The sequence below is a fragment of the Stegostoma tigrinum genome, chromosome 27, assembly GCF_030684315.1.
Source record: "Stegostoma tigrinum isolate sSteTig4 chromosome 27, sSteTig4.hap1, whole genome shotgun sequence".
Lineage (NCBI taxonomy): Eukaryota > Metazoa > Chordata > Chondrichthyes > Orectolobiformes > Stegostomatidae > Stegostoma > Stegostoma tigrinum.
Window position 1 is genome coordinate 28,333,048 of NC_081380.1, and position 21,229 is coordinate 28,354,276.

The 21,229-nt window shown below is 41.4% G+C and overlaps 1 protein-coding gene across 3 annotated transcripts in view; it reads right to left on the reverse strand.

Annotated features, from left to right (window-relative positions):
• acaca (acetyl-CoA carboxylase alpha) overlaps window positions 1-21,229 on the reverse strand; it is a 291,257-nt gene that overhangs the window by 249,862 nt on the left and 20,166 nt on the right. For 2 of the 3 annotated variants that reach the window (XM_048557580.2, XM_059655196.1), the window contains exons 3-8: window positions 17,774-17,906; window positions 13,683-13,821; window positions 11,795-11,904; window positions 11,169-11,250; window positions 9,780-9,878; window positions 4,009-4,115 (exon numbers count right to left, since the gene is read on the reverse strand). In XM_048557580.2, coding sequence (XP_048413537.1) covers window positions 4,009-4,115; window positions 9,780-9,878; window positions 11,169-11,250; window positions 11,795-11,904; window positions 13,683-13,821; window positions 17,774-17,906 — 670 coding nt within the window. Of the gene's footprint in view, window positions 1-4,008; window positions 4,116-9,779; window positions 9,879-11,168; window positions 11,251-11,794; window positions 11,905-13,682; window positions 13,822-17,773; window positions 17,907-19,360; window positions 19,456-21,229 lie in introns of those variants that run through there. The other variant, XM_048557581.2, reaches the window with a different exon arrangement.

Below are 21,229 nucleotides of genomic sequence, written 5' to 3' on the forward strand. Positions count from 1 at the left end.
AGAAGGCCAATTTAATAACTGGGAATGATGAAATAACCGAGGCACTAAACAGTTATTTTGTACACAAATAACATGGCGAGAACTGATGGCAAGAAGGTTATAGCAGATGAGAATCCAGAAACTATCATTATCACTAAGAAGGCAGTGCTTAACAAGCTAAAGGGGTTAAAAGGTGGATAAGTCTCCTGACCCTGATGAAATGCACCCCAGGGTACTAAAAAGAGGTACTAAAAGAGGTGATGGGGGTAAGAGAAAATGCACTAGTAATTATATACCAAAATTCACTGGACTCTGGAGTGGTTCCCGCAGATTGGAAAATGGCCAATGTGACGCCATGGTTTAAAAAAAAGGAAGTAGACAAAACGCAGGTAACTATAGGCCAGTGAGCTTAACTTTGGTAGTGGGGAAAATGCTTGAATCTATCATTAAGAAAGAAATAGCAAGACACCAGGATATAAATTCTCCCACTAGGAACACCCAGCGAGAGTTCATGTCATGTCATTAAACATTAGTCATGTTTGACTAATTTGGTGGAATTTTTTGAGAACATTACTTGCATGGTGGACTATGGGGAACCTGTGCATGTGGATTTCCAGAGACATTTGACATCAGAGGCTGCTACATTAGATAAAGTTGCAACGTATTACAGGTAATGTATTGACGTGGATAGAGGATTGGTTGAAAGTAGAAAGCAAAGAGCAGGGGTAAATGGGTGTTTTTCAGGTTGGTGGTCAGTGGCTAGGGGTGTGCCTCAGGGATCAGTGTTGGGACTGCAACTGTTTACAATTTACATAGATGATTTGGAGTTGGGGACTGAGTGCGGTGTCAAACTTTGCAGAGGAGACTAAGATGAGTGGTAGAGCAAAGTGTGCAGAAGACACAAAGTCTGCAGAGGGATATAGACAGTCTAAATGACTGGGCAAAAAGTCTGGCAGATGGTCTACAATGTTGATAAGTGTGAGGTCATGCATTTTGGTAGGAGTGTCAGCAAAGTACTTTGTTTTAAATCGTAAAAAACTGCAGCACGCTGTTGTGTCGAGGGACTCGCGTTTCCTTGTACATGAATCCATAAAAGTAGGATTGCAGGTGCAGCAGGTAATAAAAAAGGCAAATGGAATTTTGTCTGTCCATGCTAGAGAGATGAAATTTAAAAACTGTGCTGCAGCTGTATAGAGTCCTGGTGAGGCCGCACCTGGAGTACTGTGTGCAGTTTTGGTCTCCTTACTTGAGAAAGGATATACTAGCACTGGACGGGGTGCAGAGGAGATTCACTTGGTTGATTCCAGAGTTGATTCCAGAGTTGAGAGGGTTGGACTATGAGGGGAGACCGAGTAGGCTGGGATTATTGGAATTCAGAAGAATATGGAGAGATCTTACAGAAACATATAAGATTCTGAAGGGAATAGATAAGGTGGAGGCAGGGAGGTTGTTTCCGCTAGCAGGTGAAACTAGGACTAAAGGGCATCACCTCAAAATAAAGGGAAGCAGGTGCAGGGCTGAGGCCAGGAGGAACTTCTTCACCCAGAGGGTTATGAATCTGTGGAATTCCCTGCCCAGCGAAGCGGTTGAAGCTACCTCACTGAATGTGTTTAAGGCAAAGCTGGGTAAATTTTTGAACAGTAAAGAATTAAGGGTTATGGTGAGTGGGCGGGTAAGTGGAGCTGAGCCTCAAAGAGATCAGCCATGATCTAATTAAATGGCGGGGCAGGCTCAAAGGGCAGGATGGCCTACTCCTGCTCCTGCTCCTAGTTCTTATGTTTGACACGGAAGTTTCAACAGTGTGGTTCAGCTTCAGACAGTTGCCAGGGAGAGGGATGAAGTTAGTTCAGGACTCAATTCTGAATAAGTGTCATACCAAAAGCAGGTAGAGCAGCTATTGCAGGTAATTCTCTAGCTACGGCTGAATAGCTAAAATGAAAGAAGGTGAATATAATCCTGACTGGATGATCATGAAAAGGAACTAGGGAAGACTGCGGTGGTCCAACCACGTTAAAAGTCAAGACAGTCAAGAAGGGCAAGGAGAGGCTCATCATCGTTACAGTCACATCAGATTGTATAATGACTTCGATATGATCTGTTTCAGTATTGTGGTAGGGTGAAAACCTGAATAGAAAGATTTAAGCGGAGTGTTCCAGGAGAGATAGACGTGGATTTGGAGGCAACATCACAGTCAAAGACTCAAGCAGGATGAAAGGTCACAAATAATTCTCAGATGGATCTTCAGAAATTGTTAGGAAAGTCACAAATGAATCTATAGGTTTAAGGAGGGAATTCAGCCTGCCATGGTAGCAAGAGGTTGGAAGTCTGGGCAGCACTGAAGAGTTGAGATAGTAATCTGGGAAGGCAGAGTACCCATAAGGAGTGAAACAAAAGAAATCACAACATCAAAAGGGACAGATCTAGGAGAATTAAGGAAAAGTACAGAAGGAAAATAAAAGCAAAAACACAAGGTGTAATGGGGTTGGTTCCAGAATGGTAGCCAAAAGTACAACATATGCATAAGCCCAGTTATGTAGCAAATATTAAGGTGAAAATGGTGAATGGAAAGGAGCTAATAAAGAATCCAAAGTTAGTCAGAGGTTCAGCACTGTGACAGCGCAGGTAGAGTGAAATGGGCATGTCCAATGGAGTAATTATTATTAGTTTAAAGATGGTTGTGGCAGGTAAATGAAATCCAGAGCTATTTGATGGCTGAAATGGCTGATCAGAAGGTAGACTAATAGAGGTATTTCCTGCGGAATGAGCAGTTGGTTCCAAGGCAGGGAAAGGCCCACTTAAAATAAAACAGATGAGCACAGAATGATCAACATGCTCAACTCCCTGCTGTTGCTAAACTCTTAGATTCCTCCTCCGGCAAATACCTAGCCGCAGATTACCCTTACACCTGTTATCATGGCCCAGGGAGTGAAATGTTTCAAAATAAAAATGTTCGCAACAGAGAGCTGGATCCTAGACTCAAAGAACAGCAGCACAGTGGCTCAATGGTTAGCAGTGCTGCCTCATAGCACATAGCTGACCCAGGTTCAATTCTACCCTCAGGTGACTGTGTGGAGTTAACACATTCACCCCAGTGTCCACATGGGCTTCCTTTGGGTGCTCTGGTTTTCTCCTACAGTCCAAAAGGTATGCAGGTTTGGTGATTGGTCATGTTAAATTACCCATGTAGTATTCAGGGATGGGAAGGCTAGGCAGATTAGCCATGAGAAATGCAGGGTTACAGGGATAGGGTGGTGTGGGAAGGATGCTCTTCAGAGGGGTTCATGCGGACTTGATGGGCAGAATGGCCTGCTTCCACAGTGTAGGGATTCTATGATTCAATGATTGAAGAGCTGCTCCATATTTTATCAGCAAACAGTTCTCTCTATTCAAATAAGAAAGTTCCCATTATCACTGACATTTGGAAACTGCAGATGCTGGAGAATCCAAAGATAACAAAGTGTGGAGCTGAATGAACACAGCAGGCCAAGCAGCATCTCAGGAGCACAAAAGCTGACATTTCCGGCCTAGACCCTTCCAAATGTCAGCTGTTTATCCGTCATCTTCAAAAAGGTATTAAAACATGCAGTATTTACTCAAGTGAGACAATCTCATTGCTGGCGCTGTGAAATTCTGCTGCCCCAATGAATGAAAGCAGGGTAGGAATCAACAATTTCATTATGAAGCCAATATTTACAAGTTTTTGACACAGTGTCAGGGACTGAATTTATTGTTGTCACCAATTCTCGCCAGTGGTCTCAGGTGGGAGTAAAAGATGTTATAGAAATTATGCTGTCTGAGAGACAGTTTTGTGCACAAAATGCTGTCCCCTGTTTACCTTGTAACAGTGACTGAATTTCAACAATATTTCGCTGGTTGGGAATTCCTTTGCCACACTCTGAAAGTATGATACAGAACTACCTGACATTTTTGGCTACTTCTACATGAACCACTGTGCCAGCCTCTTCATTTCTTGGGATATTTCCACAGACTTGTACAGTGGATGAACAATTAAAGGACTGTTCCCCTTACCTTCATACCACTCTCCACATCTGCAATGCAGCCTTTCTCATACAGCTCAGATGGAACGTTCACAATTAGTTTCCGTGGTTCCGTTTCAGTCCACTCTATCGTCAGCCCTAAAAAAATGTTTAAAGTGAATAATGCTATCAAACAACAAAAAAAAAACCTGGATCTGAAGATGGGTTGAGAGAGCGTGGTGAAGAGAGTGGGGAATACAAGAGAAACAGACAGTCTTCTATATCAAGCTCACATTAACAACTTTCACTGTTTCAAATGTTTTCTTTTAATATGACAGTACAGTGAAGTCACAACATGTTGGTCTAAATGGTGACAGCACAAGTGTGATGGACAATGCTGAGAGTGAGTGCTGAACAGGCCATATGGCTGGTAGCTAACTATTGGAAACAGCCTGGCCACTTCAACTCATCAAGAATGTCTAATCTAATGACCTGACAGACCCAGAAGTACAGAAGAAAATGGAGGACGCTGCAGTTGGAGACAGGAGACTGTTCAATTCAAAACTTAAGTGGACTCAATTATAGGTCAACAGATTTTACGCACATTCTGTAGAACACAGAACATAGAACAGTACAGCACAGCACACGATCTTGTGTCGACCTATTATCCTACTAAGATCAATGCACACCCTACATTTTACTATCCTCTATGTGCCGATCCAAGAGTTGCTCAAATGTCTCTGAAGTATCTGACTCCACTACCATGGTCAGCAGCGCATTCCACACGCCCACCATTCTGTGTGTGAAGAACCTACCTCTGACATCTCCCCTATACGTTCCTCCAATCAGCTTGAAACTATGACCCCTCATCATAGTCATTTCCACCCTAGGGTAAAGTCTCTGACTATCCCTTCTGTCTATGCCTCTCATCATCTTGTAAACCTCTATCAAGTCACCTCTCATCCTTCTTCGCTCCAATGAAAAAACCCCTAGCTCCCTCAACCTTTCCTCATAAGACCTACCTTCCAGTCCAGCCAGGATGCTGGTAAATTTCCTCTGCACCCTCACTAAAGTTCTGCATCTTTCTTGTAATGAGGTGGCCAGAACTGAATACAATATTCCAAGTGTGGTCTAACCGGAGTTTTATAGAGCTGCAGCATAACATTGCAGCTCTTAAACTCAATTCCCCTGCCAATGAAAGTCAACACACCATGCACCTTCTTTATAACCCTATCTACTTGGGGCACAACTTTGAGGGATCTATGCACGTGGACCCCAAGATCTCTCTGTTCCTCCACACTGCCAAGAAGCTTGCCATTAACCCTGTACTCTGCATCCAAATTCAACCTTCCAAAATGAATCACTTCACACTTTTCTGAATTCCATTTGCCATTTCTTTGCCCAGCTCTGCATCCCGTCAATGTCCCGTTGTAACCTACAACAGCTCTCCACGCTGTCCATGACTCCACCAGCCTTCGTGTCATCAGCAAACTTACCAAAACACCCTTCCACTTTCTCATCCAAGTCATTCATAAAGATCACAAAAAGCAGAGGTACCAAATCAGATCCCTGCGGCACACCACTGGTCACCAAGCTTCAGGCTGAATACTTTCCATCCACTCCTACCCTCTGTCTTCTATTGGATGGCCAGTTTTGTATCCAGATAGTGAAATTAACCCGAATCCCATGCTTCCTTACTTTCTGAATGAGCCTTCCATGTGGAACCTTATTGAATGCCTTGCTAAAATCCATATACTGCTCTACCTACCTTCATGAAATGTGTTTTGTGACGTCCTCAAAGAATTCAATAAGACTTGAGGCATGACTTTCCCCTCACAAAGCCATGCGAACTATTTCTAATCAAACTGTGCTTTTCCTGATATTCATAAATACTATCTCCCAGAATCCTCTCCAATAATTTGCCCAGCACAGAAGACTGACTGACTGGTCTGTAGTTTCCAGGATTATCCCTATCCCCTTTCTTGAACAAGGGAATGACATTTGCCACCTTCCAATCTTCTGGCACTACTCCAGTGACTGTGAGGATGCAAAGATCATTGCCAAAGGGGCAGCAATCTCTTCTCTCGCTTCTAGTAGTAACCTTGGGTATATCCTGTCTGGCCCAGGGGACTTATCTATCCTTGTGTTTTTCAACATTACCATGCACATCCTCCTTCCTAACAACAACCTGTTCAAGCATATCTGCCTGTTCCACATTATCTTCACAAATGTCAAGGTCCCTCTCACTGGTGAATACTGAAGCAAAGTAATCATTAAAGGATCTCCCCTACCTCCTCTGACTCCGCACACAAGTTCCCTCCACTATCCCTGATTGGCCCCACTCTCACTCTGGCCATCCTCTTGTTCCTCAGATAAGTATCGAAAGCCTTAGAATTTCCTTGATCCTACCCACCAAGGTTTTCTCATACCCTCATCTAGGTCTCCTAAGTCCGTTCTTCAGTTCCTTCCGGACTACCTTGTAGACCGCTAGAATCCTGTCCAATCCTTGCTTCCTAAACCTTAAGTAAGCTTCCTTCTTCCTCTTGACTAGGTGTTCAACATGTCTTCTCATCCAATGTTCCTTCACCTTACCATCCTTTCCTTGCCTCGGTGGGTCAAACCTATCCATTACCTGTTGCAACTGCTCCTTAAACATCCTCCACATTTCGATCGTGTATTTCGCTGAGAACATCTGATCCCAATTGGTGCTCCGTAGTTCTTGCCTAAAAGCACTGTGATTCCCCCTCCCCAAATTAAATACTTTCCCATAACCTCTCTCCTATCCCTCTCCATATAGTAAAAATCAGGGAGTTATGATCACTATCACCAAAATGCTTTCCCACCGAGAGATTTGACACCTGACCTGGTTCGCTGCCAAGCTCCAAATCCAATATGGCCCCTCCTGTAGCGAGCCTATCTACATATTGAGTCAGGAATCCCTCCTGGACACACCTGCCAATATCTGATCCATCCGAACTATTTGGACTTAGGAGGTTCCAGTCTATATTAGGGAAGTTGAACTCACCCATGACAACAACCCTATTACTTCTGCACCTTACCAAAATCTGTCTCCCAATCTGTTCCTCAGGTGTCTCTGTTGCTATTGGGGGGTCCGTAGAAAAATCCCAATAAAGCTCATTTTCTGTTTCTGACTTCCACCCATACTGACTCAGTGGTGAAACCCTCCAACTCGATCTTCCTTCAGATTAAAGAGATAATTTCAAAGAAGTTTGTACTTAACTGTATTATTCTTATAAAAGTAATTTCCCATTGGCTTACTCATTTATCATAACATCTTTTCAATTCTTTTTTCTAAATATCAATTCTTGTTCAGACCAGGTTTTCAACCAAAAATATATGCACTTTGAAATATATTCAGTAAGCCACCCAAGCAATATTTCCCACTTAAAAACTAAGTGATTCATATGTGATTAATGAATAAAATCAAAGTGCTACTCATTTCTTGCAAAGTGGGGCAGTGTGTTTATTGGCATTGTACATCAACAGATGGGACAATGGGACAACAGATATAATTGTTTGTTTTCACTTCACCAATTACAGTGCTTTTTGTTTACTTTTTTAAACATTTCCAATACCAGGACTGTACAAATAAAAAGATGTGGCATTGTTAAAGAAGGATCTATTTGTTAATGTTCTATATCAGAGTAACTTACTATCAAGAAAGAAATGCTATTTTAAACTCTTCTCCCAGAAACCATGCATCATTACAACAGAGGTTCATTAAAGCAACACCAGCGCACTTTGTTGCACCTCACTAGGGCAATATTCTAAAAATCAAGCTCCTCTATTCCCAGTGTCATCACGAACGTGAAAGGTTTTAAAGAAGTACCCAAAATTGCTCAATTTTTCTGCCTTTTAGACCCAGTTTGACAGAAAGCAAGGGTCAGGTTTCTACATTTAACAGCGACTATTATTTATTACAAATAAATAGATTCTAATGAGAAGTAAACAATTATGAACCACTGACATACAACTGTAACCCTCATACAGACAGTCACAAACACAAGGGTCCTTATGAGAGTAGAGAAAGACTGGGAAGTCAGTTCAATGGTCCCACTTCACTGGGTTCACCAAGATGATCATTTTGCTTGCCAGGACCAGCTGCTCCTCGACCTTCCTCCTTAAGGTACTTTCACTTACTTGCAGGAGGCACAGGGCAACTGGTTCACAAAGTCTCTGATTAACTAGTTAAAAGCCACAGCTTACAGCAACTGGTGAAGGGAAATAAACTCTCACTCTTGAGGCCTGAAATGGTTTTCTTTTAACTGCAGAGAGGACAGTACTTTCCCTTCCAGACATCTATTGGCTTTTGACTAAACATTCACAGACACATTATATTCAGCTCATCAGGAGCCTATCAAATTGTTGTTGGCAGGCAGAAGGCCTGTGACATTATCAACTGGTCACCGTGCCACAGACCAATCAGTTACCTGTTGTCAGTTGAACTTCTTTGTACAGACCCCTGGTTCCAGTTTGCCTGCAGTAAAACACCTCTGCTACTTGAACAAACAGGAGTGGAAACTGCTCTTATGATGTGTGCCAGTAACATGCTTCTAAAAACTGCAGTAATACCTTCTGTAATTGTTGGTTTTCAAAACAGTTCCTTTCCCATTTCAGCCCACAAATAAAACGTAAAACAATAAAGTTACAGCCTTTACAATTTTAAATAGACATTTCCATTTAATGTTTTACTTCAAGTCAATACCATTTTCACTCCCTAAGTGAAGGCAGTTTTTGGCACACTGGCCTTCATCAGTCACGGTATTGAGTACAGAAGTTGGGAAGTTATGATGCAGTTGTACACGATGCTGGTGAGGCCACACCTGGAGTACTGTCTTCAGTTTTGGTCACACTGCTTTAGGAAGAATGTTACTAAACTGGTAAGAGTACAGAAGAAATTCAAAAAGGACGTTGCTTGGACTAAAGGGACTGAGTTATAGGGAGAGATCGGACAAGCTAGGAGATTTTTCTTTCGAGCGTAGAAGACTGAGGAGGATCTTACAGCAGTGTATAAGATCATGACAGGCACGAATAGGGGGTATGCACTCAGTTTTTTTTCCCAGGGTTGGGGAATTGAGGACTAGAGGGCATCAATTTAAGGTAAGAGGGGAAAGAATACATGGGAGCCTGAGAGGCAACTTTTTTTTTTACACAAAGGGTGAAATGAGCTGCCAGCAGAGGCAGGTGAGGCGGGTACATTAACAACATCTGAAAGGCATTTGGACAAATACGGGGATAGAAAAGGTTTAGAATGATATGGGCCAAGTGCAGGGAAATGGGCTTAGTGTGGGTGGACATTTTGGTCAGCACGGAACAGTTTGGGCCAAAGGGTCCGTCTCCGCACTGTAGAGCTCTTATGTCTACAACTTCTCTTAAAGTAATCTGTATTATTAGGAGAGAAATGTCTAGGTGCTCACACCCGTCGAGTACCTCAATAAAGTTAGGCCAAATAACATGACAGACCACCCGAGTACAGAGTAAAGACAGAGATTGAACCAGGTTCAATCTCTGCTTTTATGCAGATGCAAAAGTGAAGGAATCCTATACACACACTACCTAGCCTGGAAACATTGAGGCTAATCCAGACATCTAACTGCTGCTCATCAACTACATGATAATTCCTAAATTGAGCCTGCTGCCTCTAGTCATAAAATGGGTTAGACAATCAAAAACCTATCATAAATGGATTTAACACAGAGCCTGCTGTCCCCCATCTTTCAATAATAAAAAAAGTCTCCCCATCCAACTGTCCAAGTTAAAAACCAGGAAAACATCTTTTATATATTGAGATCACTAACTTACCACTGCCACTCCAAGGGAGGGTAGGGATTCCTGCAGTCTGTGCAACTATAGAAGAGGCAATTTTATCACCGAGTGCCCACATAGCTAGACTTGGAGGACCTGAAAAAAATAAAAAGTACTTTGAAAAAAATCTCAGTTCAATATATATATAGCACCAGAAAATAATTCATAGATATGTCTAAACAGTAGCAGTACTCAAATGAAAGCCTCATAGCAGTGAAGGACATTAGAGCCTAATGATAAAGTAGGTCCTTGAAAATCGAACCAAAACAACATGCTCCCAATGCAAGCTGTTTTAGATTTTGTACGAAGTACAACTGGGGCAGAGGAAAATGCAGAAAATACTAGACAATATTAAACTGAGGAGCATTTTATACCAAACTTTATGTGGTTCTCTGTTTTTGGAGCAATAGGCAATGAAAATGTATCCACTATAATGGCAAGAGCTACAGAAAACTCAGTTTATTTACGATTCATTAACTGTTATGAAGGAAAAAGACAGGGGGTTGGCTCAGTTAGCTTAACAGCTAGTTTGTAAGGCAGCGTAATGTCAACAGCACGTGTCCAATTCCCATAACTAGTTGAGGTTACCATGAAGATCTCTCCTCCTAAAGCTCTCCCATTGTCCGAGGTGTGGTGACCCTTAGGTTAAACAACTACTGGTCTCCTCACTCTAACAAGCGAGCAGCCCTATGGTCTGATAAGACTATGGCAACTTCACCCTTTTACTAAGATATTAATGACATGCTGCCGTTGACAGGGACACCAATGACACAACAACCCTGCCCCACAGGCAAGAAGCACTGAAATGTACCAGGAAATTTAGTCAATACATGCAAATAAAAACAAAGACAAAAATAAAGTGTAGCAGTGTTTTAATATTGCACTAGAGTGCCAACCTTGATTTTTGTGCTCAAATTCTGGGATGGAACATGAACCGCAAACCTGGTGATTTGGAGGTGAGAATGAAATCAATTGAGCTTCAGTTGACAGTTACAATGCTTTTGCCTCCAAATCAGAAATTTGCTTTCTTATACCCACTCTAAGACTTTAGCATGGAGCATAGGCTCCTCTACTACTGGAGGTACCATTTTGCATATTAAATATTAATCCAGATGCCTGTTTGAGAGGACAGTTAAAGACACTAAAGGGGTAAGAAGTTTTGTTGACCTGCTAACCTTCAGCCCTCAATCAAACAGGTTAACTAGCCATCTTACAGTCATGAGATCCCTCTGTGCAATTAGCAGGCTTATTTACCCGCAAATAACATTAGCTGTAAAGCACCTTGAGTACATAAACAGAGTGGTACAAGTTTCTCTAAATTCTCCTTAATAGATGATTTAAGCAGAGTCTGGCAAAGCTCCACTTGAGAAAAGAAATCTCTCTTACCCATGAAAGCAATGCCATGTTTATGAAGAAGTTCTGGTAATTTGGGGTTTTCAGATGCATGACCCCAGCCTGCCCAGACTGCCTGCAAGTAGAAAAGATAACACACATCTGCATACATACATTTCACATCATCACCATGTAAACAAAATGTAATCATGGTAGCAGGAAAGCAACAACTGATGGTTGCAGGGATAAACCACTGGCCTTCAAATGACAGACCCACACAAGAGATTTTAATAATGTCCACTTATGGCCAGTCTTACAAATTACAAGTTTGCCACTCTTCAACAGGGTCACTAATGTAATGGACCCATCAGCTCAGAAGCATCAGCATCACTTAGAATAACCTGCACAGAGTGGCTTACCTGTCTTTGCCCACCCAGTTCTCCAGTTTAAGGACAAAGTGAAGGGGTGAAAAGGGAAGGAAAGAATTAGAATTATAAATCACACTGAAAACTATTCAAACAAAATCATCTCTCTGTTGATTATAATGTAAAGGCACAGCATGAGGACTTAAGAGTTTGAACCATTTGAAAAGGAAATATATTTGTACTATACAGAATCACAAAGTCTTTATTTAAAATTAGAGTAAATAGGCCAGTTAACAGCTGCTTTTCTAGCAATACCTGGACTGGAATGCGCTTTGCAATGTCTAGTATCAGCTCAACATTTGCATAGTTGTTGTTATTTGGTCCTCCAGGTACAGGAACATAGTGATCTGCCATTTTAATATACTCTGTAAAACAAAAGCAATATAGAATCTTGAATCATGTTGTTATTGGTGGTAATCTTCAAGGAACATATAAAGAGCACAGGCACACAGTTAACTACCTGAATTCACCCCAATGTGTTATAGCTGCCAAGAGAGAGCAATGGATCAAGGAAATGACTGGGATATAACATGAACAAACAAGTTTAAGACAAATTTGGTTGATTTCTTCTTATATTTGCAGCACTTAACTGTGTATGACTTCCGAGACTACCACCCAGGTCTCTGCTAATGGAACTGAATGACCGCTCCTCTCTCCCTACTCTATCTACAATTAAGTCCTCTTCCTCAGATGCTTACTGGTACATCGTTCTATAGGCACCATTCCCCTAGTAGTTTTCCAACGAGTTATTCATTGTGCAACAGGCAAGGTTGTGAAGCCCACAATTTTCCACATGTACGTTACTTCAACAGATGTTAACAGAGTAGCAGTCAGGAACAGAATTGCTGGTTGAAATTATTGATATGTAGATAGTGCAAGATGAAGAAAATACAATGGAAGGTGGCACGCACAGAACATAAAGCTAGGGCAGTTGGATTAAACAACCTAGCTCTATGCTATAAATTCTATGTAATTTGTTTTACTTTCTTCTGTGTAATTTTCAGCAATCTATTTATGACATTTTTAAAATAAGCTCTGACCAGGAATTAAACTTGGGATGTCTCTCATCTCTCTGGATCAAAACATTTAACTATTAACACATTCAAAAACATATCTCACCCTTCTGATCTTGGTCTTGGTCTTATAAACAAACTCGGAAAGTAGCTCAACTGAAGCAGTGACTCGTGCTTTGGGCTAAAACCTTTTATTGTACCCCAAACCTGAGACTGCAGGCCCCATCATCCAAATGTACCTTTCATTACAGCTGCTAAAGATTTTCTTGCTTTCATCGTAATGTCTATTTTTATTAGCAGTTTGTGACAAATCTTTACAGTCCAAAATAAGTGATGTCTCAGAAGTTATGAAAGATAAATAATTATTGAGCAAATGTAACTGCTGAGATTATTCCAATGCTCTCTTGCTTAGCCTCACACCTTCCATAAAGCTAACTTTATGCAAAATTCTGCGTACATATCTGAACTTGCACCGAGTTCTGCTTGCTATCATCCTTGTCTTTGCTTCCTGACCCACATGAGCTTCAGGTACAGCAACAATTCCATTTTAAAATTATCACCCAGGTTTTCAAATTCCTCCTGTACCTATTTATATCTCTGTAAACTCCTCCAACTGTCTAATCCTTTGAGACTGCTTTGCTTCTCCATTTCTGGCTTCTTCTGATTTTCTGCACTCGGCCAAAGACATAGGAGCAGAAGTAGGCCATTCAGTTCATTGAGTTTGCTCCTCCATTCAAAGAGATTATGGCTAATCTAATAATCCTCAACTCCACTCTTCAACCTTTTCCAATAACCCTCAAATCCTTTGCAGATTAAAATAACTATCACAGCATTTAACAGTTTTAATGATCCAGCCTTCACAGCCTGCTACAGTAAAGAATTCCAGATTCACAACCTTTAGAAGAAATTTCTCCTCATCTGTCTGTTTAGGCACTAATTTCTAGAATTCTGTCCTTAAAATACTCCCCATTACATTTAAGGTAATTGTTAAAATGTCCCGATGAACCCATCTCTGGATGGGCGGCCTCAGTGTCAAATATTCCTGTCTAATATTGTTCCTGGGAAGTATTATGGGACATTTCACTCTGTTAAAGATATCATAGAAATTGATTTTATTGCAGATAACTGACCTGCATTAGCTTTTAAGTCTTCCGGAGTTACCATAACGACAAATCGTATTGCACGCTCATTCCTGAACATCTCATAAGACCAGCGTCGTATAGACCTCATACACTTCACTGCTGCAATCCCATTATTGGCAATCAGTACCTTTTGGACAAACACCAGCACGTTATTTGATCAAAATATGAACTAAATGAATATTATAGAGGTATAAATCCACAGGTTGGATATCATCTACAATCATTCTGAATACTTAAGATTTTATTGGTGAACAACCACTTTCTCTCAGAACAAAAAAAAACAACTTATACATGGTACATGAAAATAATAATCTGATGGGTTAAACCGATTTTTGCATTCCATGGGCCCTTAAGTCATTGTAAAGGCATTACACAAACATTTTTATTTCACTATATCTAAAAAAATTGTGTTTAAAATATTGTTTGATCAAAATGGACATTAATTCTTTCCCACTAGTCTATTTAACATAATAGATGGGTAACTACAGCAAAGAATAGAATCACAAAATGGTTACAACACAAGAGGTCCTTTAACAATTTAGCTAGTCTCTCTTAAGACAATTATCCGATTCCCTTTTGAGAGCCATCGCCTCCACATCCTAAGCAATGCATTCTAGATCATAACCATCCACTGCATACTGCCTTTAACTCTTTCACCAATCACGTTATATCTAAGTCCTCTGGCTCTCAACTCTTGTAGAGTCATAGCATCATACAGCCTGTTTCCATGCTGTTCGGTCCAACCAGTGCATACTGAACATGATCCCAAACTAAACCAGTTCCACCTGCCTGGCCCAGATCCCTCCAAACCTTTCCTATTCATGTACTTATCCAAATGTCTTTTAAAAGATGTGACTGTACCCACATCCACCAGTTCCTCAGGAAGTTCACTGCACACAAGAATAATTGTGTAATAATTTGCATCATGTGTCTTTTTTAAATGTCTCTCCTCTCACCTTAAAAATGGTGTCTCCTTCTTCTGCCAATGCGAGTAGTTTCTCACTTCCTACTTTGTAGGCTAGCTACAACTTTTTTGACCACCTTTATCAAATTTCTTCTGAAGCTTCTCTTCTCTTGGACTTGGAATTCTGCGGCCTATCCACTCAGAACCATTCTTGCACATCTTTTCTGACACTCTACTTAGCCTTTACATCTTTTCTAAAGCATGGTATCCAGAACAAGACACAAATATCGAATGGATACCAACTCAAAGTTTTGTGAAGGCCTAACATAACAATCTTGCCATTGTACTTAATGCCTCTAGAATACTCATGGAAAAAGACAAGAATGGTCCTAAAGGAAGAGAGCCAAATTGGGCGAGGGCCAACTACAGCAAGATTTGACTGGAGCAGGGGAATGTGGATTGGGAGCAGCTGTTTGAGAGTAAATCCACACCTGATAGGTGGGAGGCTTTTAAAGAGAGGTTGATTAGAGTGCAGGACAGACATGTCCCTGTGAAAATGAGGGATAGAAAGGGTAAGATTAGGGCCATGGATGACAGGTAAAATTGTGAGACTAGCAAAGAGGAAAATCGAAGCATACATTAGGTCTCGGCGACTGATAGCAGTCAAAGCTTTGGAAGAATATCGGGTAAGTAGGACCAATCTGAAATGAGGAATTAAGAGGGCTAAAAAGGGTCATGAAATATCTTTAGCAAACAGGATTAAGGAAAATCCCAAAGCGTCTTATTCATAAACAAGGAGCAAGAGGGTAAGTAGAAAAAGGGTTGGCCCACTCAAGGCCACAAAGAGGGAAGTTATGCGAGAAGTCAGAGAAAACGATGGAGATTCTTAATGAGTGCTTTGCGTCAGTATTCATCGAGGGATAGATGTTTGATTACTCTAAGTCTCGTCGGCATAAGGAGTTTTGGAGAGAGAAAAGAGTGTTGAGTATTCTAAAAGGCATTAGGGTGGATAAGTCCCCATGTCCAAATGGGATCTATCCCAGGTTACTGAGGGAAGCAAGAGAGGAAATAGCTGGGGGCTTAACAGATATCTTTGCAGCATCCTTCAGCATGGGTGAGGTCCTGGAGAACTGCAGAATTGCTAATGTTGTCCCCTTGTTTAAGGAGGGGAGCAAGGATAATCCAGGTAATTATGGACTGGTGAGCCCGACGTCAGTGGTGGAGAAGCTGCTGGAGGAGAAGATACTGAGGGACAAGATCTATTTACATTTGGAAGAAAATGGGCTTATTAGTGATAGGCAGCATGGTTTAATGCAGGGAAGGTCATGTCTTACCACCTTGATAGAATTCTTTGAGGCAGTGACAAAGTTGATAGATGAGGGAAGGGCTTTAGATGTCAAATACATGGACTTCAGTAAGGCGTTTGATAAGGTTCCCCATGGTAGGCTGATGAAGAAAGTGAAGTCGCATAGGGTCTAGGGTTCCCTAGCTAGATGAATAGAGAACTGGCTGGGCAACAGGAGACAGAGAGTTGTAGTGGAAGGGAGTTTCTCAAAATGGAGAACTGTGACCAGTGGAGTTCCACAGGGATCCGTGTTAGGGCCACTGTTGTTTGTGATATACATAAATGATCTGGGGGAAGGTATAGATGGTCTGATTAGCAAGTTTGCAGGTGACACCAAGATTGGTGGAGTAGCAGATAGTGAAGGAGACTGTCGGAGAATGCAGCAGAATACAGATAGATTGGAGAGATGGGTGGAGAAATGGCAGATGGAGTTCAATCAAGGCAAATGCGAGGTGATGCATTTTGGAATTCAAGAGCGAACTACACGGTAAATGGACAAGCCCCAGGGAATATAGAGAGGTCTGGGTGTTCAGGTCCATTGTACCCTGAAGGTGGTAACGCAGGTCGATAGAGTGGTCAAGAAGGTATACGGCATGCTTTCATTCGTCGGGTGGGGTATTAAGTACAAGAGTTGGCAGGTCATGTTACAGTTGTATAGGACTTTAGTTCGACCACATTTGGAATACTGCGTACAGTTCCGGTTGCCAAATTACCAAAAGGATGTGGATGCTTTAGAGAGGGTGTAGCGGAGGTTCACCAAGATGTTGCCTGGTATGGACGGCGCTAGCTATGAAGAGAGCTTGAGTAGATTAGGATTATTTACATTAGAAAGAAAGAGGTTGAGGGGGACCTGATTGAGATCTATAAAATCATGAGGTATAGACAGGGTGGATAGCAAGAAGCTTTTTCCCCCCCCCAGAGTGCAGACTCAATTACGATGTCAAAGTGAGAGGGGAAAAGTTTAACGGAGATATGCGTGGAAAGTTCTTTACGCCGAGGGTGGTAGGTGCCTGGAATGCATTGCCAGCGGAGTGAGTAGAGGCGAGCACGATAGCGTCATTAAGATTATTTAGACAGATACATGAATGGGCAGGGGGCAGAGGGATACAGATCCTTGGAAGATAGGTGACAGGTTTAGATAGAGGATCTGGATCAGCACAGACTGGGAGGGCCAAAGGGCCTGTTCCTATGCTGTAATTTTCTTTGTTCTTTGTTCTCTACTAGTAAAGTACAGGATCATAAATTAACCACTTTTGTTGCCCTTACTTTCAAAAATTCAATTACGTTGATCCCTGGGTCTTTCCATTCCTGCACATCTTCCTTTAGAATTTTATTCTTTATTTTGTATCATCTCTCCTTATTTATACAACACACTTTATTTTTCTTAATTAAATTTTATCTGCCACATTTCATCGTCCTGTCAACGTTCCTCTGAAGTCTACCACAACCTTCCTCACAGCTCACAATATTTACAAGTTCTGTAGCATCTGCAACTTCTGAAATGATGTTTTGGACACACAAGTCTAGGTCTTTAACATAGATAAAGAGCTACAATGGGCTTAATGACTCAGTTAACTTTGAAGTGCATGAGGGATACTCTAAGCTGTTACTTGTTATTGGTCAGGCAACTATGGTGTTTCCATAGGACGGGCAGGGAGCAAATGGACACAGACCCTTAGAAAATAGATGACAGGTTAGACGGAGGATCTTGATCGGCGCAGGCTTGGAGAACCAAAGGGCCTGTTCCTGTGCTGTAATTTTCTTTGTTCTTTGTTCTTATAAAAGCCAGGCTACCCTCTCCCTGCCAGAAACAAAAAGGTATTTGCTTACCTTTTCAATAACTTTATTGCCTCCAAATCGAGTTACAAACTCAGCTGGTGAGGCCACCGTGAAATCCCTCTGTAACTCAAACTTCTTTCTGTCTCTTCCTTGCCTCATCAAGTGCAATCCTGACATGCTTGGCCTGTGGAGGTAAGAAGCAATTTTCAAGAACTAAACAGTTTGCTGGTGGCTTGTTGCCACTGTTTGGCTACTGTGGCTGAGATCATAACTTAAATTGCAAGGAAAAAGGGTCATTTGGAAAATAAAGAATATAAAAGTCTAGGCAGCAGCAAGTCAATAGTGGGATAATCCTCAAATAAGTGACAATGGTATTTAAACTACATCTTGCCCATATACAGGCAATTAGATTGGCTGGATTTTCCAGTACGGCAAATTTAATTTCAGATCTTAATTTCAATGCAAAAAATTTTTTGCAACATTGTGCAAACAGTTGTTCTACAAAATATCGAAACAAACTGCAGCCAAAGGAAATTTTAAATGTTAACATTTTGTTAATAAACAATTTCAAAACTTTAACAAGTTGTCAGGTCTAACAGGATTTTCTTGTAAGACTTAAATGTATTTGTGCAAATATTGAAACTGTAATGAATATTTTCTCTTCTGAAGATACAGTACAGATTTATGCAGAGGTGTGCATCTGCAATAGCCCTCAGCAAGATCATCACTACCACTCTTAATGCAATTGATGAGACAATGACTCAAGTGTTATTCAACTGGTGGTGCAACATGGTTGAACCCAACAAGAGTTCCACAAGACTGTTATCCACATCTTTCAGCATTATACCCAACAGTGTTTTTTCTGAGGGGTGACTCCTTGGAGAGAAAATACCAAGGGATCAAGTTAAAAAAAGAATGGAGCTACAACTTAGAAGTAAGACGCTGATTTGTGACTTTACAGCAATGTAGCTAACTTACTCATCTAATATGGTACTTCAAAACAGAAAAGGGCCAGCCCCAATAACCGCTCGGTGGTAAGTTATATGGTCTCAATCAAGATTGCAGTAAAGGTGTCATAATTAACTCATTAGGAAAAATAAATCAGTGAAGGTACCCACACCAAATTGCTATTTATTGATCTTGATTGGAAGGTGTACGCACAGCAAGGATCATATTGAGAGGAATATCTGACAGAAATTATGCCTTCTGCAGTTGAACAGCCAGTTAACGCTTCCTGCCTAGGTTCACACATGAAGTATGGTCATTTGAACAAGATCACACTAACTGTACTCTGACAGGAGATTTAAGCTTTTGGGAGAAGAGTGGAGAAAGATTGTGCAGATCCTACTGGCTGCAGTTAGGCATTCCGAAGGAAACACAATTTTGACAAGAAAGCCCTCCTCCACTGAATTTTAAAACAAAAATTACTGATCAGTGATTGATTGTACCAAAGGAAGAGGTTCCTCCCAGAGTGTTGCAGTGATCCAACATACTGAGGCCTCAGCCCTACTTTCTGGTAAATGTAAAACTGACAGTAATAGAGACACACACAATCTCCTGCAAGGATTAGAACTTCACTCATTCGGAAATAGGCAGACTAACACTTTATATTTTTATTCCTTATCATCATCTACTAACCTCCGCAGTAAGTAGTATACCATTCTCCGGCTCACATCTCCAGAATCCTCCATGATCAGTGAGGAGAGTCACAGGCTGCTATACTGAAGAAAAACTATGCGGGTTTTACTGGCTGCAGTTAGACATCCTGAAGAGAATATATTTTGACAACAGAGCCCCCTTCCACAGAATTTATTCCTGCATGCCTGCTCAAGCAGCTCTGTTTTGATAAGCAAACACATATTCTTTGGCTCTCATTCATACTCAGGCTCGCAGGAATTGGCTACAACTGAGCACGATGACGCAGTCCAGTGCAATCTTGTCAGAGCTAAATGAGGCTGCTGACGCTGAAATGAATTACTGTATGTAGCACTGTCAGAAAAAGTCAGCGTTCTGACATTTAACAGTTCAACTCCTACCCATGGGCTCCCTCAAATTTCCCACCCTCATCCCAAGTTTAAAACTGATGCAACGTCAGTACAAACCAGACAGTGGGTAAAAACTGGTAATTTCTCTGGGTGGAGTACTTTGAGAAATTTAGCAGGAATGGTGGTGAACATAAGCAGGCAGTGCTCACCATGCTTCCGCGGTGGTAAAACAGCTTCAACTTACCTTTAAAGAGGGCTAAATCACATGACCAGAGAACAGGACCCAAGAGGAGGCTACAGAAATAACCTGGGGTGTTGCTGCATGCTATGTCCAGGGGGATAAGAAATGGAAATTGTTAGCTATCAAGGAACAAAGAGCAGAAGTGAGCATGGCTTATTGCAGGCCAAGATATGAGCAGCTAGCATGCTTGTTTCCTAAAATTGATATTCAAACTGCATTGCAGGTGCACAGTTTTAGCTCCATTGACAACTATTTTCAGAGTAATTCATTGAGACTGATAGAATATGCATGCTGTTATGTGTTAAAATGCACAAATGCAGTAGGAAATGCAGGACCGTCACAAACAGGATACCACTAAATTTGAACTATAGTGTGTCACCGATTCCAACCATTCCCAAAGTCCAGTATCAGGGCCACTTTTGCTGGAGTACTGCATTAACAGTGCAGTTTTTTTTTCAAAAGCATTTGTATTTTTAATAATATTTTTCATATTTTAACTTAGATTGTTATGACTTTGACTGAAGTATTGGATTCACTAAGATAAACTGGTCTGTAAATTGTTTTGCTGTACTACGGTTTTGGAGTAGATTTGTAGCTCAGGTTGCGGACATTGTTTTTCCGCAGACGTGTCATTATCCTGCTAGGGTATATAATCAGTGCAGCCTCCAATGAAGCTCTGTTGTGTTTTCCCGCCTGTTATTTGCACTCTGGAATCCTTTGAGCTGGATTACCTCACTTCCGGTTTTCCTTCGCAGTGGAGTGTATATGGAGTCAAGTTCTATTTTGTCGATGGCTTTCTTTGTGGAGTACCAGGCTTCTAGGAATTCCCGTGCTTGTCTCAGTTTTGCTTGTCACAGAATACTGGTGCTGTCCCAATCAAATTGGTGGTTCTGCTTATCCATGTGGATAGAGGTGAGTGAGTGTTGGTCCTGTCTTTTTGTAACCAATTGATGTTCATGTACCCTTGTTGTTAATTTCCTTCTTGTTTGTCCAATGTAGTGTTTGTCATAATCTCTTCAGGGAATCTTATATATGACATTGATCCTGTCCATTGAGAGTAGTGGGTCTTTGGTTCAAGTGGGCAGTTGTCATAGGGTTGATTTGGGCTTGTGCGCTACTCTGATGCTCAGTGGTCAAAGGAGTCTTGTGGTCAGTTCAGATGTGTTCCTTCTGTAAGGTATCGTGAGGAGTGTGTCGGGGCGTGTAGTATCTTCCTGGTATCTTCGTGTAATAGGCATCTTCTGACCCAGTTTTTCAGGTATCCATTGTCTTTGAATACCG